The 24,441-nt window shown below is 59.4% G+C and overlaps 1 protein-coding gene across 7 annotated transcripts; it reads right to left on the reverse strand.

Moving 5' to 3' along the window:
• Positions 1-1,578: 1,578 nt before the first annotated feature.
• UAP1 (UDP-N-acetylglucosamine pyrophosphorylase 1) lies at positions 1,579-23,792 on the reverse strand. Of its 7 annotated transcripts, none has more exons than XM_053915232.2 (11): positions 23,723-23,792; positions 21,129-21,464; positions 13,854-14,058; positions 12,058-12,233; positions 10,782-10,954; positions 8,619-8,812; positions 7,540-7,680; positions 6,702-6,890; positions 5,766-5,805; positions 2,807-2,873; positions 1,579-2,077 (listed from the first exon to the last, which is right to left on the reverse strand). In XM_053915232.2, exons 2-11 carry the CDS (start codon positions 21,406-21,408, stop codon positions 1,845-1,847), a joined length of 1,698 nt encoding a protein of 565 aa, XP_053771207.1. In that variant the 5' UTR covers positions 21,409-21,464; positions 23,723-23,792; the 3' UTR covers positions 1,579-1,844. The 7 variants fall into 7 exon arrangements, with proteins under 7 accessions (XP_053771207.1, XP_053771208.1, XP_053771209.1 ...); XM_053915233.2 differs by having other exon boundaries at positions 1,846-2,077; positions 5,755-5,805; XM_071220033.1 differs by lacking the exons at positions 1,579-2,077; positions 2,807-2,873 and adding exons at positions 3,979-4,364; positions 4,744-4,807 and having other exon boundaries at positions 5,755-5,805.
• Between the last annotated feature and the right edge of the window lie 649 nt (positions 23,793-24,441).

Here is a 24,441-nt window from a genome sequence, read left to right on the forward strand (position 1 = left end):
TGGTACCAGGTGGTGTCACTTCGGCCTGTCCGGCCTGTCCGGCCCACCCGGCCCGCCCCACGAGTCTCCATGGCCCACAGAGAACCACGCAGTGACATCTCAGGCCCATTCGGCGAAGGCTGGTCCCCACCAGGTCAGAGGAGGCTCCCGACGGAACCTCGTGCTGGTTAAATGCAGGACTGGAGCCGGCAGTCACCCAGGGAGTTGCTATTGTTCGGGGCTTCACAAAGCAGCAATTATTTGGGAACCCAGGGCTGGAGGGAAGAAAGGAAGCCGGGTTTTGGAATAATATACAGAAGCTTAATTTGTAGTTTTCAGAGAAAAGCAGCAGCAAATGAAAATAAAATTGGTGCTCTGGGTTTGAGGCTCTGAAGGCTCAATATCAAAAAGAAGTAGGTTACAGGAATGTGAAACTATCATCAGCATTTCGGTTGCACACTTGGAAAAAAAATAAGGAAACATGTCTAAAATAGCACTTTTATTTGGCCTGCTGACTGAAATGGATATTTTCATTGTGCTTTCAGTCAGGGGTTGATTTGTAAATACTGGGTGGAACCATGCTTTAAGCAGCTTTTTCCTACACATAGTCTTCTGGGCACAGAAGCAGGGAAGCTATATCAGGCGAGGGGCTGGGGGCGGTTTTCACGACCGCGGACAGAGGGCCCCTCTCCTGCCTTCCTACGAAGGCACGGCTTCGTCCGGGGGGCCACCCGCACTGCTCGTTGCCTCCAGGCTCACACCCTGACCCGGGGTCCAGCCCACAGCCTCCCCGCTCACAGGAGGACACTCCACCGGCCAGGGCACCTCACAGATCCTCCTGAGAAAATGGGGTGGACAATAGCAAAAGTGGGCTGTTACCAAAATAGAACAAAAAGTATGCTAAACACAGTATTTAGGCCTTAGCACAAATTCAGATAACAATATCACACGCTCTTTAAAAAAGAGGAAACGCCAGACCCTTAAACGTTTTATTCCACAGAAGACCCTCCCGTGACCTCCAGCCAGTGGGAAGTGAACCGATGAGTCTCTTGATCCGGGCGCTAATCTCCCGTGCTCTCGGTCTCTAAATGCTACATAAAGTGTATTTATAAAGCCCGATATTTCCATGCAAAATGTATTTTAGACACAGAGGACCCTTACAAATGATCTATTGCCCATATTCTTAAAACCACGTTATTCTCACTCTTGTTTTTTAATCTTTTCACTAAAAACAAGCAAAACACCCACCTGGAAGGGCAGGGGTTACCCGGCCTGGGCAACGCAGGAGCGGCCCCCTGAGCCCCGTGTCCCCGGGACTCGGGCTCGGAGGACCCAGCGCTGGTGAGGCAAGGCCTCCGCACCCCGGCAGACACCTCCGTGGAGGCCGCACCCGGTGTCCGCCCTCCCCGCCGTGACCAAATGCGCGCGTGGAGGACAAGTCATCTCCGGGCGAGACCCAGGCCGAGTGGGACTAGCGTCAGAAACCCCTGAGTCTGTGCTTCCCCGCAGCGTGGGCCTGGGGGCTACTGCACCTCCTCGGTTTCCTCCAAGGCTCCCCCTTCCCAGTGGAGCAGAGTGCTCAAGGTACAAGCGACGCTCCAGAGACAGAAAGAAGTTTATTTTACTGTGCAGTTACTTTCTTTAGACAGTTTACTTCTGATGAAGTGAAACAAACGCCCAGTGCTGTAGAGACCTTTCTGCATGTGCACGTGACCACTCGCAGGGCGCCGAACCGACAACCCTGCCCCCAGCGGAGCCGCGCCCTGATCGCCTCCAAGTCAGCGTTTTCCTGGGCTTGCAGAACACTTCTAAGTGGAAAATATAAATAAGACCTTCAATGAGTGGAGAATCATGAAAATGCTTTCTCAGGTCCAGTCACATGGACGCGGGGGAACTCGGGGCAGCTGATCGAGTGTGACGACCGGGAGGGGCCCTGTGGGTCCCTGAGGTTCACGTCGGCCATCGGCGGGATAGGCGGCCCCTTCGGTGGAGGACGCGGCCCCCCTCACAGCCCGTTCTTCACCAGCTCGTGGACGCCGTGCTCGTCGATGACCAGAGGGGCGTGGAACTCCCTGTCGGCCACGTGACTCTCCAGTCCCTGGGGGGGGGACAGCAGGGACACAGTCAGGGGGCTGGTGCACAGTGGTCATGTGATACAGGACTCGCGATTCAAAGGCAAAAGCTGCCTGAGACGCACAATTTAAGCATTAAAAACCTATTAGGTTAACTTCTAAAACTGGACTTCATGACCTATTCATAACCGCCTGAAATAATGAGCAAAAAGTATAATTATTCTACTGACAACATCACTTCTAAAGTCAGCGGGATGGGGCTTGTTCTCCGTGCAATCATCCCACAGGGGATGGCCCCCCCAGCTCGATGGCGTTCGACACAAGGCCCCATCCTGAGGGCCTGGGGTGGTGGACGGGCTGCAGGGCAGGAGGACAGGGACCCTAACTTAGGGGCGAGCACACCAGTGCGCAAACAGAACAGACACCCCCTGCACTCCAGCGCGCCGGTGAGGGGCCTGCAGCACAAGACAGGCAGGCACTTGTTGAGAAGCCCATGCGTCTCAGCGCACAGGTGAAAGGGACGAACCAGAAGGCTCCGGCGGTGGGGACCGGCACCCTCAGGGGACGGAGCCAACGCTGGGACCGGGACTCTCGAGGCAAATGACCGAGAGCAGAGGCAGCCCAGCAGCTCCACCCAGGGGGACCACACAGGGCAGGGTCCCCGCAATGCTCTGGCATCTGGGGACAGCATGACCGGAATGTGAAATAGGACCAGACTCTACTTATTAAAAGTAGAAAAAAGCAAAGAAACTTACTTCTCCTGCGTAGGAGACAAGGGGAGAGATTTCGCACTGGATCGGGACCTCGTTGGCGTCCTTCAAGCTGCAGAGAAACCAGGCACGTTAGAGACGGTCCCTGCGTCCTCTGCCAGAGTGAAGGGCAGGTGCACTTTCCTCTGAGAGGCCGCCCACAGCAACGTTCCGCTAAGAAACAGCCCGGCCGACCACTGGGTCCCCTGGGGATCAAGTTCACGTGAAGTGGTCAAGGTCAGAAGACCCCATCTGAGACACGCGCCCCCTTCAGCCCTTCAAGTGCCTCGCCCCCCCCCCCCCCCCCCCCGGCCCCAGGACACGCCCCTCCCCTGAGGTCTCCCTCCCATTGCGCCCACGGGTTAAGGCGGCGAAGCAGGAACTGCGTGCTGACCTCGCACCACGCTCCAGGCCAGTCACTACGTGCTGTGGCCCGTCACGCCTCCCTTCAGCCCTGCACTCGGCCCAGAGACTCAGGCACGAGTGTCGACCGAGACACGAACGCTGAGGTCCCATGTGTGGCAGCCACTTGCCGCCACATGGAGCCATTCAAACTCCTTAAAACTGAAAGTTCATTGTGATTTTAAAATTCAGCTCCGCCACACATTGGTCACGTTTCCAGTGCCCCATGGCCACGCATCCTGACAACTGGACACGTGGACGCAGAGCGTCCCCTACATAGCTCCCGCCAGGGACCCTGGGGGCAGAGAGGGCGGCCTGTGGCACACACTGGCTGGCCTGGGCACGGTCCACACCGACAGCTGCCTGGGGCTTCAGCGTCTGAACTACCTGATGCCACAGCCAACTGACAGCGGGTAAAACACCCTCGAAGTCCTGAGACCTCCGAGCTCTTTGACATTGCAGGGGTGTCAGCCACAGGGCATGAGGTCCCCGGGAACCCCATCTCCCGCTCTCGGCCCGGCCCGCCAGCCACTCCCCACTCGGGCCAGGCTGCTCCCGCGCTCTCAGGCCTGTGCCAGCTCACCCCCCACCAGGGCCCTGCCCCTGTGCTGGCCCCCCCTCCCCCCCCCCCGTCCTCCGAGACGCAGCCCACACCACCTTCCCGACTGCCACTTCCCTGCCGTGGCCTCATTCACTCATTCACCTGCAACGAGGCTCCAGAGACGCCTGCACGGTCGCTGCCTCCCGGGGCTGCCACTGCATGTACCCCACATGGAGCACACAGACACACACCTCCACCTGTGGGTGCCCTGCCCCTCCCCATGGGCTGCAAGAAATGGCGCGTTCTCTGGTGCGAGCTGCTGCCACTCTGGGTGCGCTAACGGCACCTGCAGGTCTGGTGGCCGGGGAGTGGGGCGTGTGGCTGGCGGATGGATCCAGAGCGAGAGGGCTCTCCGGACCCGGTCAGGTCCCATCCAGACGTCCAGAGCCACACACACCAAATGGCAGAGTGAGGTCCTGCCATCCGCAGCCCTGAGGGGCTTGGGGTGCCAGGATTGGAAGGGGGGTTCTAACCTGCAGCTGGCCTGAATACAACTTCCCTAGCCCCACGGAGACCCGGAGAAACTGAGGAAGACGACTTGAATGAACAAAGCAGGGTGCCCTGAGGAGGGAGGACAGAAGCCATCTCACCAAACGTAAGATCCCAGGAGAGAGCAATGGGCCCAAGGACACCGACACCAAGCCTGTGCTCACAAGCGAACGCTGGGCAGCAGGTGAAAACAGAAATGACGTCCCTTTGCCAGAACCCAGGCCCCTCCCTCCCCCTCCTATTCTCAGGGCCCCAGCTGCCCCCCAAACCCCACCGCTCACACTACCGTCTCCTCTCTGGGGGCTCTGGGGTTTCGGCAGGAGCCACATGACCTCGTCTGGGGACAATTTCAATTTAATTATTCCACAGACGGCTAAAATAAAGTAAATGGGGAGAAAAGTACTAACTAAAAACACTTGAGCAAGGTCTAACTGTGCACAACTTTTTGTACCTTAGGTAGCCAGAGGCTGTTTCCAGGTGTGTAAGTAAGAAATTGCCACTTTTCAGGTTGAAAGCTGTGGTTCAATGAGAAGGAAGTTTAGGGCCCAAATCTTAAGTCACAAAAGCAGCTCACTCCCAAAGGCTGCAGGGTCAGAAAGCGAAGGGCTGGGCCCCCAGCTGCCCCGCATAAGGGACACCGGCCATCGGTGGCTCTGAGAGGAAACCAGACCGTGAGCCTGTCCAGTGGGTCGGGGCCACGCCCCGGAGACGCTGACCGTCACAGACACCACACAGGTGGCTGGCACAGGCAGGAGAGAGCACAGGCGAGACCAGTGTCAGCGCCCCCTCGAGCTGGGAAACGGCCATCCCAGCCCCTCTGCCCCAGTCACCCTAACAATGTGAAACTCAGCCTAAACCTCGTAACTGTGGACGTGTGACAAGCATGTGACGCTGCCCCGCTAGCTCCGAAGGTAATGGCTTTTCCTGACTGTCGGTGCCCAGAAGAGAGGACATGTGGTACCAAAGCTAAAAACGATTTGCTCTGAAGACAGACAGACACTTGCTTAGGAGCAGGACAACAAGGGATGGAAATAACAGAGACCAAAAGGGGGCGCTGCGAGCATGACAGTAAATCAAAGAGCAGTTTGCCCCTCTGCTGCCAGCAGCCCCTGCAGACTGGGCGTCCCTCCCGTCCAGGCAGACGCCCCGCACAGTGTCTCTCTCGCCCAGCCTGCGCCCCGCTCCGGGTCCTACTGTCCCTGCACCTGTGTCCCCCCCGTGCCCAGACACCACGGGTGGGGCTTAGTGAGGCAGGCCGCCCATGCCCAGCATGCACTGCAGTTCTGAGTTAGTGTCACCCAGGCAGACGCCTGCCACCGAGGAAGCAGCAGAGCCCCTGGAGCCCCCCGCCCTGGCCACGGAAGGCAGAGCCAGCTACGCCGCCGTTAGTGCGAGGAAGCGCAGCCCGTCACCACCCGTCACCACGCGTCACCATGCGCTGTAGGCAGGCTGGGATATTTACTTGTCACTGACATCGGCTGTGACGGCCTCAGGCTGTCGGCTCGCAGCAGGGCTGGGTGGGAATAAAGACGCGTTACCGGGAAAGGAGCAGACCAAACGTGACAGTGGAGTGGAGTCGCAAAGTGCCAGCCACCGAGAGGCAGCGTTTGTGGCGGGTGAGGAACCTGGCAAAGGGGCTGAGACACACCCTCAAGGGCCCGGGCGGCACGCAGCGGCTGGCCCGCGAGGCAGGGCTGTGGCCCTGGCCATGCGGCCACCCAGCCCACCCCTTGCTGTGAAACCGCGGCCCAGCAGAGCCCCAGCCGCTCAGTGCTCCTGAGACGTGCCGTCCATCCCGTGGGAAAGCGAGCCTCATGGCAGAACGTTCCCGCGGAACAACTTAGAGGGGTTCTAGGTGCTAGTGAAGCTTTTGTCATGAAATATAAGATCAAGCTTAGACTTGAACAGGCAGAACCACCTTCTTGTTTTAACTTCCAGAAGCCCAGAAGGTTTCGAAAGGTGGAGCACCAGGGACGGTAAGGGGCATTCCCTCCCTCCTGGCACCTCTCTCAGTGACCTGAGGCCCCGTGAGGTGGGCACCCTGTGTCCCGTAGGTCCGTGGGGTGTTGGGGCTTTCAGGGGGCCCACAGGAGCAGTGTCGTGAGCCCACAGAGGTGTGAGCGAGGCCAGTGCTCCCGCTTCTGTCATGGCTGCTGCTGCTGGCCCAACCCACCGGGTGCACCGGAGGGTTGCCTTCAACTGTCCTCTGGTGGGGGTCACCTCACGACACGGTGGGTATGGGCCTGAAGACATGAGGGACTCAGAAGGGGTCCCTCTCTGAGAGGGCAAGGCTGTTGTGAGTGCACCTCAGCCAGTGCCCACGGGGACCCTGCCTTTGTCAGAGCTGGGGGGCCACCAGAGAGCGTGCAGGAGGGCGTGGCAGGGTGAGGTGGGAGGTGCGCGGCCTACCGGGGAATCGCGGGCAGGCGGGAGCCGTTCTCGTCGACGAAGTGGCCCCCGGCGTTGAGCACCCAGCAGTGGTGGAGGGACATGAGGGCGTGCCGTGCCGTGGTGGGGTTGTCCTTGCCGTTCTGGCTGTCCGCGTTCTTCAGCGGCGAGAACTCGTCCTCCCGCAGCACCTCGTACACCACGAACTTCCTGTGCGGAACCGAACACAGATGTCCGACTGAGGTGGGCTCCACACAGGGACCCCCACCCCTTGCCCCCGGCAGCTACGCCTCCGAGGCACCAGCATGCTCTCTGGCCCAGCCGCAGGCGGAGGCGGAAGAAGTAGCGCTCCTCTCCACGGCCGAGCGAGACCACCCCCGCCCCAGCGGGTCAGGAAGACTAGAGCCTTGGTGCGGAAAGGCCCCAGGAGCATCTGCTCTAGAAAAAAGACGGTACAGACGCGTGTTTGGTAGTAAGACCCTGCCGGCTAGCCTGTCTTCTGCGTTTTAATACCGGTCGGTTTGGAGACTCCTGTTGCAAACCAGGGTGGCCTCTGGTGGAGACACCTGCTCTCGGGTGGTGAAGAGCCCTCAACCAGAGGCCACCCTCTACCTAACCTGTGGTCTCTCGGCCAAAATAAGCCACGTGAACAACCTGGCAGGAGAGCGGACAACGGGCAAGGTGCTGTAAAGAGCACCTTCAGGGGCACCTCGTGCACCCGCGGGCCGGCGGCTCACACCAGGTGAGATTCGTCCAGACCCCATGCCCACCATCAGGGTCCGAGAATGGCACCGCACCGAGGACAGCGCAAGGCAGGTTCCAGGCACATGTTTCATCCGAACAGCCACACAAAACCTACTGGGCAAACTGGAAGATGTCAAAGACGAACTTTTCCATCTTGATCCCGTTTGGCTTGTCAGGCTTGATGAGCCGGCCCTGGGAGTCCACGTAGGGGATCTTCTTCTGAGCCACGTGGTGCCGCAGCCGAGGCTCGTACACACTGTGCAGGACAGGAGACAGTGCTGCGAGAACGCCCAACGCCGCACGCTGGCCACCACGCTCAGGGGCCAGGGTTCAGCCACCAGGCCTGAGGCCGCAACATGAGAGCCACTGGCCAGGTGAAGCTCTCCACGTTAAAGAGTACCCACCCACCACTCACACCACGTCTCCCCCACAACCCCAGGCTTCATAAACGTTCTCCTCTCTGCAGAACTTTCCCAAGAGCCCTCCAAGTTCGGGGTGGAGAGTTGAGCATCAGCAGTTCCTGCGGATGAGTTAACGGGGTCAAACAGTACTGTGGGCAGGGAAGTGGCATGGACCCGGAGCTGATGCTCTAAGCAGAGTGACTGAGCGGTCACCCCAAGGGCCCGGAAGCCGTCCAGTGGAGAATCAGGCAGCAGGGTGCCCTCCACCCTGACACCTGGGGACACACAGCTCCTCCTCGGACCTCAGGGCAGATGAGCACACCTCTACCCCAGCCATAGGCTCTGCTCTCCCTGCTCTACCGCACTGGCTCCTCAAGGCTCGTCTGGGGACCAGCCCACTCAGAGTGCTTGAGCAGTTTCTCAACACGCAGGCGCCCACGCCCACCTCTGGGAACTGGCCCAGGAGCCAGAGCACACCTGCGCCTTCAGGTGTCCGGTTCTGGGGGAGACGGGGTTGTTTCCAGCCTGCGCGTCCCTGGACCTCGCTGGCGGGGTGGGGGTGGGGGGGGTGGAAGGGGAAGAAAGGGCGACGCTGTGCCCTCGGCTCATGTCCCGGAGCAGGCACCTCGCTCACCAACAGCCACAGCGTGTGGGCGCCACCACTGGGTAAAGGGCACGCTCGGGACGAGGACGGGTTCTGCAGGACCGGACTTGGAGGACCTCCCTACTTCTCACGTGACTCAGTTCTGATTAACAATGAATAAAAACCCCCCAAGCCCCCTCCTGCCCGTACCTGACGACGTCCCTCAGGAATGGCACGGTGAAGAAGTGGTTGGCGATGTTGCCCGCGCTGAACAGCAGCCGCCCGTCCGGGCCCCGCCGCTGCGCCGTGGCCAGTGAGACCTCGCTGTACTCCACCACCTGGTACACGCCGTCCACGCGGCACACCACGCCCACCGGCTCTGTCGGGTTCGTCTTCTCCACTACCTGCCCCGGACAGACAGCAGGCTGCTGGCCATCTGCCACTCTCAGAGGCCACACCCGCCGCTGCGCTGACACTGTCGTTACGGCGTCAAGTCAAGAGGGTCTTTAACTGTGGACGGTCACCTGCCCCCTTCGTCTTCTTCGAAAGACCCTTTCCAACCGGAAATAAGGTTTAACGCCCAGCCTACCCTGGGGCGCAGCGCCCGCCTGACCCAGAGCCCAGAGGAGGCACCGACCTGGGAGCAGGTACTCATGCGAAGCCTAGACCCCCACACAGCTTCATGCCCATTATTCACTTCATCCTCAGCCACACTCAGCTGCTTTGAGAATAAATGGAATGAAACTTCTCTGGGAGGCACAAGACCAAAGAACTAAGGTGTTCTGCCCCTCGCCGGCATTGTGCCAACGACCAGTCCACTAGAAAGCTGCACTTCTTTCATGCTCACTCACGAACACAGCACCGCCCTTCATCTCCAGGGGCTCCGGCAGGCGGCGGGGCCGGAGCAGGCAGGTCCCCGGGCCCTACGCGAACTTGAGACAGAAAGGCCCCCCCCACTCATCGGTTTCGCATGCCAGAGTTTGTGTGGGGAGATGCTACATTTTCAAAACAGTCTGCAAGCCCGTGACCTGCCCGTCTGCCAATGGCTCTGGGCTGGGGGGAGCTGAGGGAAAGGTGTGCCCAGAAATCAGAGGGTAATGGAAGAATGTTTAATTGTCAAAAAAATCTCACAGGTGCCCTGACCCGTGCCCCCCCCCCCTGCTCACCCAGACTGTCCAGGAGAAGCTGTGGAAGAGTCAACACAAGATTCGGACAACACGGCTCTGCAGCAGCAGAACTACAACAAAAGGCATCTGAAGGTGCTGCTTCGTCTGCCTGTCCAGCTAACGGCTCAGCGTGCTTCTGCTGCTTCGGAGTGTTTTGAAAAATTTGTCTCCAGTTGGAAAAGTCTACTCTAAGTGTAGACGGACTCACAGTAGTACAGTTAAAACTTTTCCCCAGCTGCTGGTTTCTGTAAGGCTGCACAGCCTGTGGCGGCCTCCCAGACGGCTGAAGCCGCCGCTCTGAAAGGCGCGGGTTCACACGGCGCACTCCAGCGCGCACCCGGACTGTGTCTGACTGTCCGGCCCCATCCCGTCCGTCTTTTGGCCCTGGTGTCAGCACCGCACAGCACTCCTGGGTTTTACTGGAGCGTCAGAGATTCTCTCCAACCTTCTTCTCTCCTTCTCTCACCCCTTTTCACCCTTTTCCTGGCCATCTTCACATGTGTACTCTGAGCTTTACAATCATTCTGTCCCCAAATGTCCCCAGGATGGCCTCATTCAGACTTCGATCAGGATGGTGTCATACTTTAACTTAGAGAGAAGGGTACCTTTATCGACGTCCAGGAAAGTGACCTTTATATCAAAACTGTAAAACCTTCCAAGGTGCCCCGAAGGCCCTCCATGTTTCCCGTCTACCTGATTCCTGGACATGAGGCACAGTTTGCTTCCCGCCATGGCGGCCTGTGTCCTGCAGTGCTGGCTCCGCAGCCACAGAGACATGAGCAGGGCAGAGCCAGGGGCAAGGCCGTGCTGCACAGCTGGACAGACCCCCGCTCAGTGTCGGCTTGTGGCCACTCAACAGTTCTCAAACTCAGCTGCCCCTCTCCCCAGCCTGCCTCCGTCCACCCTGCTCACAGACTGTCCGCAGGACGCCTTGTCACGCGCCCGCACCTTCGACTCCCACCACCCGCTCCAGCGCGAGTCAGTATTGACGGGGCCGCCCTGCCTGGGGCTGTGGGGGGCAACGTTCCTTCCAGAACCAAACGCTGCCAATGTGAGAAAAGCAGTGGGTGGGGTGGCCGAGTGCTTTGGGGAGATGAAAGGGCCTAGGATATTCCAGTCACCCCAAGAACTCCAGCTGGACTCCCGCATGCAGGGGCCGACAGAGAAGGACCACGGGGAGCCTCTCCCGCGACGACAAAGGCCTTACCTTCGCCCCGCAGTCCGCTCCCTTCTGGATGCAGAATCCGATGAACCGTGGGTCCGCCACTCTCACCAGGATGTTGTCCACACAGTAGACATGCACAGCCCCCACGCCCCTCCGCTCCATGTCCTCCACGACATGCTGGGCAGCCAGTGCCCGGTACAGACCGCCGTTCCCGTCTGCGGGAGGAACAGTCCCTGAGCAGCACAGCCAAGCCCCCCGTGAAGGCCACCCGAAGGCGGCTTCCCGGGGGCCAGGGAAGCGGTGCGTCCACAGTAAAGACGCGGTGTCATCACACTGCATGGCCTTGAAGGTGACGCGGCACGGCCACCCAGAGAGTGACGCTGCTTGGGAGGACAAGTCCACCCCAAAGAGCATGGTTTCCTTTTGAACCTGCTCCTCTGACAATGCAGCCTGTGACGGGTGGTGCAGAGCAAAATCGCGCACCAAGCAGTGCCTGTCCACAACAGGTCAAGTTTACCAGCGTTTACACGACTCACGTGTGCACAGCCCTGCCTGCTTCGCCCACCTCCAGTGCCAACGTGCACAAGTGTTTTGTGCCAGCCCCCGTGTTCCACCCAGGCTGGCGTGCAGGTCCACGCTGGCTGGTGGTCGGCACAGGGAAGCCTCACACACAGAACCAAGAATGGCAGTTCTTGCACTGACTAAAAAGAACTAAGTAGAAGAGAAAACAATGAACTAAGAGCACCGCCGCTTATTTCCTGTCGGCCTTTTCCTCCAAGTTGTCCTCCATGTGCGTGCCCACACAGCTCCCTTCCCTGGGAACCATGTGAGGGGCCCATGATGCCCGGGTCTGTGCGGAGCGGAGGTGCCAAGGGCGCTGTGTGAGCAGCGGTGTGCTTCCCATTCCCCCACTTAACCTGCTGGAGCTGCTCCGCCTGGTCCTTTCCTGCCTCCAAACAACGACTCCCTCCCTCCTTGAGGAGTAACACGACACACGGACTCTGACTCAGCCTGAGCTGCAGGAGCCACCCGTGTCCGTGGCAGGAGACGCTGCGCCGTGGGCACCACTGCGCAAAGCGCAGGGCAGAGAGCCTGAGCCGGGCAGCGCAGGCGCCCCCCTGGGGCAGACCCCACAGAGGGTAAAAGCACACCCACTGCCCCCACAGGTGCCGACATTTTTTTAAAACCACTGCCGAATTGCAAAAAGAAAAATCTAATGTTAGTTTTTAACATCCAAACCACCATATTAAAAGAAATCGAAATTGAACGATTGTGGCTGCCACCATTTCTAGTCACCGCGACATAAAGGGTCACCAACCTGGGGCCATGGAGACCTTGTGCTTCTCTTCCAAAATAACTTTCCCGTCAAAGCTCACAGCTGGCAGCATCCCCTGCTGGAAAAAGACCACGTCCTCCTTCCTCAGGCCGAAGTACTTGTGCCTGGTGAAGAATGCCTGGGTGGACTCCATCGTCCTGCCGCTGGTCATTATGTACCTTGCGAGAGGAAGGTGCACCCTCTGAGCAGCCGTGCTGCCGCCCTGCCACCGGAAGGAGGCTGAGTGCACAGGCCTCCTGCCAGGGGCGCTCTCCCGCCACCCGCACCCGCCACCCGCACCCTCCACCGCTGCAACCCAACTCCCTCCGGCAACGCAGAGCCCCCAGCCAGCTCAGGCGAGTTCGACCACTTCCGAACTCTGGGAAAGGTGGCCTTGACAATGAAAACTCCTACTCTAAATAAATAGAGACAAAAGGGTAACCGCAGTACATTCTAATGAGCTCTTTGGGTCTTTTTGCTACAATTGGAAACGGAATCTGGATTCTGTTTTCCTCTTTCAAAATCATGAAACCGGTGGCACAGGAGGAACCCTGTCTAAAAGCAGCACCGAGAAGCAGGTGGTACCCTCTGCCGAGGGGCTCAGGGAGGAAACAGGCGGACCCACCATGGCGCGTGCCTGTCTCTTCAACAAAGTGCCCTAGGCACCTGGAGGACTGTGTGCAAATGGCTTGGGCACGGGTTAGAAGGTGACAAAAGGTGCCCAAGAAAAACAGGACACACGCGCTGTGAGGGGAGAAGGAAAGCCACAGGACCGCGGGAGGCCTGGGTTATGGGTCCAATGTTGGCTGCTCAGAACACCAATGTCCCTCTAACATCCCCAGAGGGATGGAGATGAAGCAGGAGATCGCAGGTGGACCAGCTCGTATGGGAAGTGTTAGGCCCCCTGGGAGAATCACTGGAAGGTGTCAGAGCTGCAGAAGCAGCCCTGATCAGACTAAACTTCAGGACAGGGGGCGTCTTTCATGGGGAGCCAAGGACACACAGTTGCCTCTTCCTGGGCTACTTGCTGGCTTCGGTCCAGGCAGGACAGAGAGACCAGCAGAGCCTTTGCTGGTCACATGGGCTGAATGACAAAGATTAGGGACCTCAGGAATCATATACCCACAGCTGGCTGCCTATGCCTCCGGGCGCGCTAACTTCTGGAGGAAAGAGATTAAAGAACTCAATCAAAACCTTGTACAAAGCAGAGCAGAATCCCGGAAATCGCCGCCCTTGCCCGGAGCTAAAGAGAAGCGCCCCGGCAGGGTGGGCCCCCGAAGACTCGAGGGCAGAGGAGTCAGGGGCTGTGAACTGGGTGGGGAGGGCTGGGAGGGCTGCATGGGCTGGTACTGAAGACCAGTCCCTAGGCTGACAGAGCCCACTGAAGATAAAGCCACACCATGGCGGTGTGGCCTTGCAGGGGCTGAGGGTGAGGGCAGCAGGCACAATACCGGGACTCAGGTCGGCAGGGACTGCTGACCCATAGCGCCGGGAATGGCAGAGCAAAGCCTTCCTGTTTCAAAGATCCGGGTTTTCAACCAGACACCACACAAGACAGACGAATGACCAGCACGAGGTTTCCTGACTGAGAGAGCCCAGGGCACACGGGGACCCGGGTCGGGACCGGCGTTGGCGCTGGAAGAGTGTGCGCAGTGCTCCTTGAGGGGACGGGGTCCCCGTGTGGCCCTCACACGCCCCGCCTCTGCCCTGTGAAGCTACAGCTCCCAGGTCAGCAGTGGGGACGGGAACTGAGTCTACGTGGGAGAAGTGCGCCCCCAGCCATGGCCCGGGCGTCTCACCAGGGGATGGTGCATGGGCGGCCATAGCACTTCTTGGCCAGCTGCTGAAGCTTCAGGATGCGCTCCGCCTGAATCTGGAACAGGGTCTTGTGGGACGGCAAACCCACATCGTACATCCCCTTGGGGTAGGCCACTCCGAGCCGCGTCCCCTGGCCCCCAGCCAGAAGAAGAACGGCCACTCTGCTCTGGGAAATCTGGAAAAGCCCTAGAAAAGGAAACACCAGTGTCAGCAGGGCTCCAGGGTTCGGGAACACGCACAGGCCGCCCTCCCGCCAACCGAGCCAGGGCCCCACGCGCAGTCCGATGGGGTTTCTCCTGTGGATAAAAACGTTTGCGTTGGGGAAAGCCTCATATGTACAACCCAACCAAACACCAAATAACACACTTTAATGAACTAGCCATTTTCTTTCTGGTGATGCTGCAAGGCAAAGACCAAGGGCATCACAAATGCTTTCAAGCACCTGGCTGCGTGTTAGGTGTGGCGAGTCAAGGAGGAGATGGGAGAGAGAGGATACCTTGGTTTCAGGATGAACGCGATGCTCCTAATGACCACCAGCCTGCAAGTCAACCAATTATAAATGGCTCATCAGTGAGAATGCTGATACTCGAGGCAAGCCACCACCCAGTCAGTGCGAAATGGCCTCGGTTCAGAACTGCGTGCGCGACGCAGCGCACCGGCTGGGGCCAGGCTCTGCAGCCAGGCCCCTGGGGCTGATGCCCAGACAGCTGGACGAGCTCAGGGGACCTGCCGGCAGGTCGGCAGGGGCGACGGAGACGGAAGTGTCCCGTCATTTGACCGACCGGTGGTTGCACGGGCATCCACGTTTGTGTGCTCCTGCGTGTCATTACACTTCAGTGACATCGACTCAACGCCTTTTCAACACGCCGTCCACAGCGGCTGCAGAGTGTGAGACCGAGTCTGTGCCACTGACTACTTCTGCGGCTGGAAGCATGTCCGTGTCCCCCATGGGATCCTCAGCAGTAATAACCAAATCCGATGCCTGAATAAAAATACCATGCTTCCCGACAAAATAAATTCAGGACGGGTTTAAGACCGAAACGCAAACAAATGAAACTAAGTGCTGTCGATGCACGGAGGACCCGCCACCTCCCCTTCCTCAGAGCCACCTCCTCCTCCCGCCCCCGGGGGTGGGCGTGCCAGCACCCAGGTGCTCCCGGTGAAACGCCACCTATCAGGAGACAGAGGCAGGCGCCTCGTGGGAAGAGTAGTGTGGACATCGGGAAGCTGGGAGAGCTGCGAAACGTCAGGTGACTGATGGGAAAATCAGCGATTGGTGGTTTTGGTTTTGTTGCCAGAATTTCATACTTTTGTTGAAATTCTCAGAAACTCTGTGAGCGAAGCTGGCCACTGTCCACTGTCCACAGCTGCAGGCCGTGGGCGGGGCAGTTGTGAGCGCCAGTTATTGCTACTTCCCTGCCCTTAGGCCCTGTGCTCCGGGCATTGTGTGGTTCTGATACAGTAGACTAGTGTGTCGAGAACTCAGACGGTGTTCTAAATAAGTTCGCTATAAAACCAGAGCTCGCCCTGGTCCGGCCACACAATCTGTCTTCACTAGAAAACAGGCCCAGCCCAAGGACACCATTCAGCAAGGTTCTAGACTTTCTCAATCGAAACATTTAAAAACCCATCGGATCGCCTGGCGACTCCCCCTTCGATGTGGACCTGACTTCAGCCCCACGCCCCAACCCTACGGCCCAGAGCCCACGGCTGGCCATGGCTCCTCACACCCGCAAGCTCGCCGGGCACGTTACAGCTCAGGCACCAAGGGGGCTGCAAACCCCTCCCCTTCCTGTCCCTTTTCGCCCTTCCTCCTCTTCTCCACCAAATTCACAAGGGATTGCGCTGCCTTTAAAAAATTTCTTACCTGCCACCCTACACAGGCAGGAGACCTGCTGAGCAAGGAAGAGCCCATGCATTCCCACACTTGCCAAACACTGAGATTTCCCCCGGAAGGGGGTCTGTGTCCCCATGAAGCCCACCTCCGCATGGAGCAGAGACTGGCAGGAGGCAATTTGAAGGTGGCGGAGTGGGGTGCCGGGTACCACAGAAGGCATTTTGAAAACTGCTTTACATTCATTTATTCCCCAAGTTATCAAAGAAACGTGGCTTCCAGGGACTGAGTTTAATTCTGCTGTCATCGACCCAAGAGCCTCATTTTAAAACACAGGCCCACAGTCCCTCACCCACACCTGTGGGCCACGTCTCAGAACTCGACTCTTCGCCATTCGGAAGAGGAGGGCAGCACTCACGCCGTAGGTTTACTTCACACCCAGCAGACCTGAGACAGCACACTGCCACCACGCCCGGGGGGCAGATGAGCTCTCGACAGCCTCGTGCCGTTTTAGGCTCAGGTGGGCACTTTCCGTCTGCCTGCGCCCAGGCACACTCCACGGGGTCGGAATCAGAGCTACAACTGCACTCGCCCATGCAGTCTCGCTGCGGCTCGGGTTTTCTTCCTGCGGCACCTGTGTTTGAGCCGTTCCACTGCTGATGTGGCTCGTGCCGCCCACTGCGTCCCATCTCACCTGTAGCCCCCCGGCTGCCCCCTGGGAAACGTAAGCGCCCAGCTACCAGGCAGCTGGTGCCTCGCTCCTGCTCCCCTGCTGGACACCGGCAGCCCACACCCACACACGTCACTGTGGAACCCCCACCTGCTCCCCATCCTCCCCTTTGGCAGTCTTGCTACCCGGCGGCTCCCAGCGGCCTTGTCCTTCATTCCCATAAATGACAGGTGTCTGCTTCCGACACCGTGTCTGCCAGACTTTCCCTGCTCTCCTTTCCGACCACCACCTTATCTCACATGTGGCCCTGGGGGTCGCTGCCAGGGGACACATCCAGGCACACTGACACCCAGCCACAGCGGTGGCAGAGACTGGCAGCACAGGTCACATGGCCTGAGAAAAAAAGGTTCCTGCGTTAACTACCCCCTGCTCATGCGGCTCCCTCTTAAGCAGACAGAAGGAGGAAATAAAGCGGTCCCCCGAGGATCAAGGCCAGCTGCGTTTCTTTCTTTCTTCTCTAAAACTGATTTGAGAGAGAGAGGAACACGGACTTGTCGCTCCACTTATTTGTACAGACACAGGTCGGCGCATGTGCTCTGGGGGTGGAACCACGACCTCGGCGTGTCGGGGGCAACACTCCGACCAGCTGAGCCACCTGGCCAGGGCGAGGCCCGCTGCGAGAACTGAACGGAGCTACAGCTGCTGTTGACAACATCAAGTTGTGTGCGCCACTTCAGCTGGGCACGCAGCAAAACTGCGATGTTTATCAAAACCACGTCACATACGTCAGCATCTGTCTCAAAACGAAATTCGGGGGCCAAAAAAATTCCTAAGCCATTTAGCAACATGACAATAATCTATGATTTCAAACTTTATATACCACAACATAAATTTCCTATGGAAGGCTGCACCTAAAAATGTTAATTGAGTATAAATATACTTAACCCACATGCCAGTTAGGAAATTATGAACTTCCCCTATTCCAAATCTTCAGAAATATGGAAAAACCCAGAAAAATACATCACTAGATCACCTTTCCATCTTTTCCTTGCTGGACACAAGAGTCAGAAAGCTTCCTCCAGAGGGGATCTCAGACGGACCCAAGCAGGGGTTAGGAAAGAACCGGTGGCCAGGGCACGGGGAGCCCCACCCGGCGCTGGGCCCCACCGCCCCTCCCTGGAGCCCTGGACATGCTTCCTGGCACTGGCTCCAGGAACCAGAGAGTTCACAGCGACGTGTCACTTCCTGGACAACTTCCGTCTCAGACAAGCTCCTCCCCACACACACCTTGATGAGGGCCCCTGCCTGGCCAGGCAGGAGGCTGCCAGACCCCACTGCAAGTGTGGGACCCCGACCAGCTGTGGGGAGCACAGGCGGCTCGACCAGGAAGGGGGTCAGAGCAGAGGCCTTGTCTGTAACTTCCCACCACCGCTGGCTCTGTGACATTACAGGTAGCTCCTTCCCAAACTGCCCTAGGCACACTAGGCGAGCAGACTGACGACGGGACTCTCTGAAGCGCTGCAATTACTGGAGGTCACTGTGCGTTCCATCGGCACAAACGTGGTGAGTGGGCCGTGAGAACACGTCCCGAGGCTTCGGGACGCTGCTGAACTCTGCCAGGGCCGCGCGCCACGGAGCTGGAGGTCTGCCTTAAATACGACAGCAAGGAGAGCGAAACGGGGTGGAGAAAAGCAGCACATTTCTGAGAATTCTTTAATCAAGGTGGTGCATGTGTAGAAGTCCATCATGCTGCTTTTCTCTCTAAACTTCTGTTCTCAAATATGCTTGAAACGTTTCATAGTAACAAATGATCAAAGCAGGCTGCAAAATCACACACAAACTATAATCCGTGCATGCGTGTGAGAAAATGCCACCGAGTGGTCGCTCTGGCTCATGGGATGGCAGCAATGCCCAGTCTTGCCCCTGTGACCTTCAGTGACTTCCAGCTTCTCGAACGTAAGCATGTGTGACTTTTAAAATAAAGCAGGCCTGTTGAAAACGTCACTGTGCTGTCTCATGAACGCCCAGAAGCCGTCCAGGGAACACACTCTTCCAGATGACCCCTCACCGTCGGCCACAGGGCTGCACGAAGGAGAACCACCCTGGAGACTAGTGTTCCGAGTGTCTCCTAGGCCAAAAGGGCCGACCGGGAACGCTGATCCGCTCCTACACTACAAAACTGGAAGATTCTTCTCTGCTTAGTGCAAACATGCAGTCGACTTAGAAAGATGGGGGGTTATTAAGCAAATACATTTTCCCAATGAGAGTGCCTTTCCTAAAGTCACTTCTGGTCGAAGCTTCTACTTCTCTCAAGAGCTCAGCTTGGTTGCTCCTCCACAGCTGGCCTGGACACCTTAGAAGAATTAACTTAAAACAAAATCTCTCTTCCGCAAGGAGCGCTGTGGCTTCCGCAGCAATCTTCCATGCCAGCAGCCCCCAGGCACTTTGAAATAACTGCGCAGCGCTGCTCTCTGCCCCATTCCCGGGGGTGAAACGCTGTCTCCCAGCCCAGTACCGGATCTCCCTGGAGTGTGCCCTTCCTGCAACAAGGCGTCACGCCGCTCACAGGGGCACCCTCTCCCCTCCGACAGCTCCTGCGGGAACCTCACCCTGCTAGGAGTTTGCACACGTGGAAGCATGAGGCTGAGCCAAAGGGACACAATATCAGTGACAAAGTCTCCTCCTCCACACCCACAAGTAAACATTTTCCCCAGACATGAAGCCAAAAGGAAGTTTGCTTTGAACCTTCTGACACTCTGCTGGGGTGCACCGGCCCCCGTGTCGGATTTAAAGGAGAAGTCATAGATGCAGACTAGTTGTGCAGGCTCCAACGAAGGGCCACAAAGACTCGAGTTCTAGGAAGCCTGGAGCGCGGCTCTGGCCCTCATGTCACAAGACCAAAGCTGCAGCTGTCTGTGAGGGCTGACCCAACTTCCCGCCACACGACTGCCCAGCGTACCGGCAGTGGGGGTCCTCGAGGGGAACCCAAGGCCTGTGGGGCTTGGAGTTGCAGTCACGGCCTTTCTGAGGCGCAGGGAAAGAGGCAGGACTGACCAGTCCACGGGCAGCAGGGGTCACAGCCCCAGGAAAGCCCTCCTAGCCCAGGGCCCAACTGGAAGCCACGCCCTCCCAGCTCAGCAGCGGAGCCTCTGCTGAGGAGGAGCTGAGCCGTCACAGTCGAGCCCTTGAGAGCAGTGAGGCCCTCCGTGAAAACTGCCCGACTGTTTTCAATGCTCCTTTGTCCCCAACCCCTTTCAACAAAGCTCACGCAAAGACCGAACGCACATAGCAGGTCCAGTGGACCTGCTCCCGTGGTGGGAAGAGAGGAGGGTGCAAACCCACCTGCTCGGACTCCGCCCCCAGCCCGCCTGAGGCAGCGTTGGGGGGGGGGGGAGCCCCTGGGGCTCCCTGGAACACAGCTGGAAAGTCAGCCAGTCTCTACGTCCAGACCAGACTGGGAGAGGTACACAGAAGGCCGGTGACAGCGGTCACCCCCTGTCGTTGTGAGGGAGGGCAGGGGGTGCCCACGAATGGGAGGCAGGATAGAAACAGCCACGGTGGGGTGCACACACAGACCATGAGGTGGCACCCCCACTGCCACCACCCCCCGAGAAAAGTGATCATCAGGGCCAGGCCGCAGGGGGCACAAACACCACAGAGCTGACGAGCTGACAGGCAGCTTCTCTGTAGTGTTCCTGCCGTTTTGACGTTGCTTCTGCAGTGAAGTCATATTTTTTAAAGGGAAGGACCAGCATCGGTCCAACCCACTCGCTTGCAAAACGGGTCCAGACCTGACAGGGAGCCCGCGAGACCTGAGGGCCCGGGCTGAACGCTCGGTCAGACTGTTACCCCCAGGGGGTGAGGTTACAAAGAGCCGGCTCTTACTTACCTCACCCGGAAAGCAAGCGGCACGTGAGCGAGGTCGTCGTTCTCAAAAGCATGACTTAGTGCTAGTGATGGGAGCAGGGTTCCTGATCCGCTTTAGAAGAAAAAGCGCTGGCAACTCAGCCAACACATCAACCAGCTAATAACAGAAACCCGACTCTAAGTGGCGTGTGACGCGCAGTCCACAGGACCCGCCGCGGGCTGCTCTGCAGGGGCTCACGGAGCCTAGGCGCGGACGAAACTACTCTCACCGCAGGTGGAACGAAAGCAAGGCTGCACAGACACCCACCTGGGACCTGGACCCAGTGGACAAGGCCGTGGGCCGGCAATGCACAGTGAGGCACAGTGCAGGGGCATGAGACCCCCCAGGCAGAGCTTCAGGAGGTGGCCACATGGTGGCCCCAGGGCGGGCCGCCCAGGGCAGCGTGAGCAGAAGCAGAAGAGGCCCCCCAGGGGTCCCCAGGGGAGAGCCAGCTGTGCTAACCAGTACCCCGAGAAAGGCAGCAGGACCGGAGAGAAGGAGGGGCAGCGGACTGGAAGCACATACTCGGGCCATGGTGGGGACAGTGCCTGTTGGATCAAGCAGCATAAACTCGTAATTGGTGCTTCAGGAAGGGAAGCTTAGGAGTGTGGAAACTGAGGAAGGAAGGGACTAGCGGTGGTTTAAGAGTTGAGTGAGAAGAGGCCCGAGTCGGACACAGGGATGAGCAGAGAGCACGGGACCAGTGCCGGGAGGCACCGTCTCTTCCTGAAGGTCACCTGGCTGGGGCGGTATGAGGGTCCCAGAGCGAATCATACGCTGGCTTGGCTCTAACAGCACAGCGTGTCTCACAGCAGAGCTCAGAGCAAACGGTCGCATGCCCGCACCTGCACTTTCCCAGGCCTGGAGCTGGTCTCGGTCCCGAGTCGCGCTGCCGAGCACCTCCCGGGGCACAGGCTCCATCCGCATGTCCACCTTCTCTAGCTGAGAGGACTGGTCCAACCCTTGTGTGGCCTTTTGGAAAAAGAGGTTCAGCTCCTCAAAGTTCATGGCCTGGAGCTCTGCATAGAGTTCCTCCTGCTGGGCCTCTTCCAGCTCGTCCCAGAACTGGAGCAGGTGCTCCTGCCCAGCTTGGGACAACCTGAGTTTGAGGTCATTGACGTTCATGATGCTCTGGGCGCCCCGCTTTGTGAAGATGGGGGGTAATTTCCGCCCCTATAAACCTGCAAGAGAAAAGGATCAACAGAAGGTCAAAGTCCAACCTCAAAACAGGATTTTCTTACTAAAAATGAGTACACGTAAAAGCCCGGATGGTAAGCTATGAACTTCGGCCTTCCCATCACGAGTCCCGTAAGACGTCAGAGCTGTAAGACAGCACACGGCGTTATCTGCTGGGCACTGCACCGAGCCCGTCACCTACGCGGTCTCGTCAACCTCGACAGCGCCGTGACCCAGGTCCTCTTGTGTCTCTGCTGTCGGTGGGACGTGGGCCCACACGGACTGGTTCCCGGGCGTGCACGCCACCACAAGCAGCCAGCTCCCCGCTGCACGACTCCTCTGACCACTAAGCCACCCCGGAAGACCCCCGACAGCCTCCTGTCTCAGGTGGTCTCCTTTCATCTCTGGGGTGGAAGCCTCGGGCGCAACAGCCGCAGGGCGGCAGGTGCTTGGCCTGCTGGAGGAAAGCGCGAAGGTTGATGCTGCCACGGCCAGGGGACCAGAGCCGGGGGTGACTGGAAAGGCGGCTGGGGAACCGAGCAGAGGCCTCTCCCAGCAGGGCCCTGCGGTCAAGGCAAGGGCGCGGGGGATGGGAAGCAGTGGGACATCGGAGCAGCCGGTATGCTGGTCGGAGGCAGGTTTGACGGGATCGCTCGCTGCCGTGGGGGAAAGACCACAACGAAGGCCCAGGGGGAGCCAGCCGGCTGTCACGGAACCACCGAACTGTCTCCATGAGAGATGACACAGCTCCACGTGGTGGTCACGTGGTTCTCAGGGACCTGGAGGACTGGGTCACGGGTCAAGGGTGGAGTGAGAGAATCACAGGCATCAAGCAAAGCAGACTCCAGGCAGGGCCCCCTGCACTGAGGTGGGGACGCGCAGGACAGATGCCGACTTAGGGACGTATGAGCAGAGAGGGAGGCTCGATCTCCACTGTGGGTCATGGGCAGTCTGAGACGAGCGGTAGACATCCAGAGGGAAGTGCTGACAAGACACCAAACGCAGCTGTCTGCAGCTCAGAGGTCACTGGCCTACAAGACCCGCGTCAAGGGCTCAGGGGGATCCCCAGGAGGGCGGCCAGTAAGCGCAGCCGGGGGCTCGCTGAGACATCAAAGGCATTTCTATTGGCACGCGTGGGTTTCAGGAGATAGGGTGCCCTTACTGAACTTTAAGAGCATACCACGTGCCCTGGCTGGTGTGGCTCGGTGGATTGAGCGACCGCCTGCGAATGGAAGAGTCGCTGGTTCGATCCCCAGTCAGGGCGCATGCCCGGGCTGCGGGCCAGGTGCCCAGTAGGGGGCGTGGGAGAGACAACCACACACTGATGTCGCCCTCTCTTCCTCCCTCCCTTCCCCTCTCTCTGAAAGTAAATGAATACTACCTTTTTAAAATAAAACTAAAATATACCATGTTAAAGGGGCAGCTGAGAGACACAGGTTCCTATGAAACGATTTTTTCCAAGCCACCGGGGAGAACAGGAGTGGCGACCCGTGGTCCCTCCCCGCCCGTGGGGTCGCCATGCGAATGGTGTCACCTCCCTGAGCACGCCCTTGCCCGCCGGCCCACGGGGACAGAGTGCTCAGGGGCGCACACACAGCATTATCCCACTTTAAGCTCCAAGTTGACCTTTTCCTAAAAGCTGTTGGACACCCACCCACCTTCAGGCGCTCGCCCTTGGGGCGGCAACAGCAACGTGTGTGTGTGACTTTCTCAGGCGGAGAAGCCGCAGAAGCGGCAGCGCCCTTGCCCCCCGACTCCGGTGAGCGGCGGCGCGGGCACAGCGCTGCTGCGCGTCCCACGACGACAAACCCGGCATCACCCGCCTCCCGGCATCACCCGCCTCGGTGCGCGTCTCCCACCCCAGGCGGCTCTGACCCACCCGCCGAGGCCACCGCGAGTCGTTCCTGGAGCAGCATGTCCTGCTGGCACGCGACAGCGCCACCCCAGCGAACACAGGCCCAGCCCACCCACCACGTGTCGGGAGCCCTCCTGTCCCGCGCCCGGCTGCCCTCCGCTGTCCCCAGGGCTGCCCGATGCCGCGAGCGGCGCGCGTGGGCTCCGTGCTGCTGTCACGTCCCGCTGGCACCCCCGCCCTGGGGGCTCCGCACTCGGAACCGCTGTCACTCCCCGGGACCCGTGTGGGCCACCCCCGGAGCCCTCGCTGGCCGATCTGCCGCCTTGCCCCGGCCCAGTCCACATGCGACCACCGTGGCTCCGCACCCCACCCTCGGCCCCCGCCCGGCAGCCGGTCCCTGCCCCACACCTGGTCCCTGCTCGTCCCTCCAGCTGTGAGGCTCTCACCGCACGAGCTCTCCGCGACGGCGTCCGCTCGGGGGCCCGCGCCGCTGGCATATATACCAGCGGTCCAGACAGGCGGCGCGCCTGGGGCCGGGCCGGGGGCCGGGCGGGGAGCGCCGCCCGCCTGCCCGCCCCTCAGGCGGCCGACAGCGGTCGCACGGAGGAAGCGCACGCAGACACGTCAGCGCCGCGAGCGCGGGCGCAGCCTGGGCTCCAACAGCGGGCCTCGGCGTGGGGTGGAGCCGTGCACGTCAGTCATCCTCCGGGCCAATGAGGGCGGCCCTGGGCTTCCCTCACGCACGGCCCCGCCCACGTGCCCCAGCCCTGAATGCGGCCGGCTGGGTGCCTGAGCGCAGCCGCTGCGCCCGTGGCGCCCGCACTCCGGTTCCAAGGCGGGCCACGGCCCCGGACGCATGTCCGGACGCCCGCGCAGTGGTTGCGAAAGACCCAGGTTTCTCAGCCAAGATTCCTGTGGGCGGGCCTCACCCTTGGACCACGGGCTCCACTTCTCCGGGTGCCCGCAGCGCCCCGCCGGCCAGTCTCACGGTTTTAGAAGGTCCTGAGCGTGAGGCCAGGCCAGTTTTCTTTTACAAAACAGGCACCACAGGAGACTTGGCGTGGAAGCGCAGGGACTAGGAAAGCGGAGGCAGTGAGAGCAAGGCCGGGGTCTGCTCAGGGTGACTG

The sequence above is a fragment of the Desmodus rotundus genome, chromosome 12 (assembly GCF_022682495.2).
Source record: "Desmodus rotundus isolate HL8 chromosome 12, HLdesRot8A.1, whole genome shotgun sequence".
Taxonomy (NCBI): domain Eukaryota; kingdom Metazoa; phylum Chordata; class Mammalia; order Chiroptera; family Phyllostomidae; genus Desmodus; species Desmodus rotundus.

Excerpts from the sequence above, each read along its gene's own strand:
- UAP1 (XM_053915232.2), bottom strand. The coding sequence starts at position 21,408 with ATGAACGTCAATGACCTCAAACTCAGGTTGTCCCAAGCTGGGCAGGAG. Across the intron at positions 6,891-7,539 it reads GACATCTTCCAGTTTGCCCA|GAAGTTCGTGGTGTACGAGG; the intron begins GTAGGTTTTGTG and ends GGTTCCGCACAG. Across the intron at positions 5,806-6,701 it reads CGCCTGCCCGCGATTCCCCG|CCCTGCTGCGAGCCGACAGC; the intron begins GTAGGCCGCGCA and ends ATTCCCACCCAG.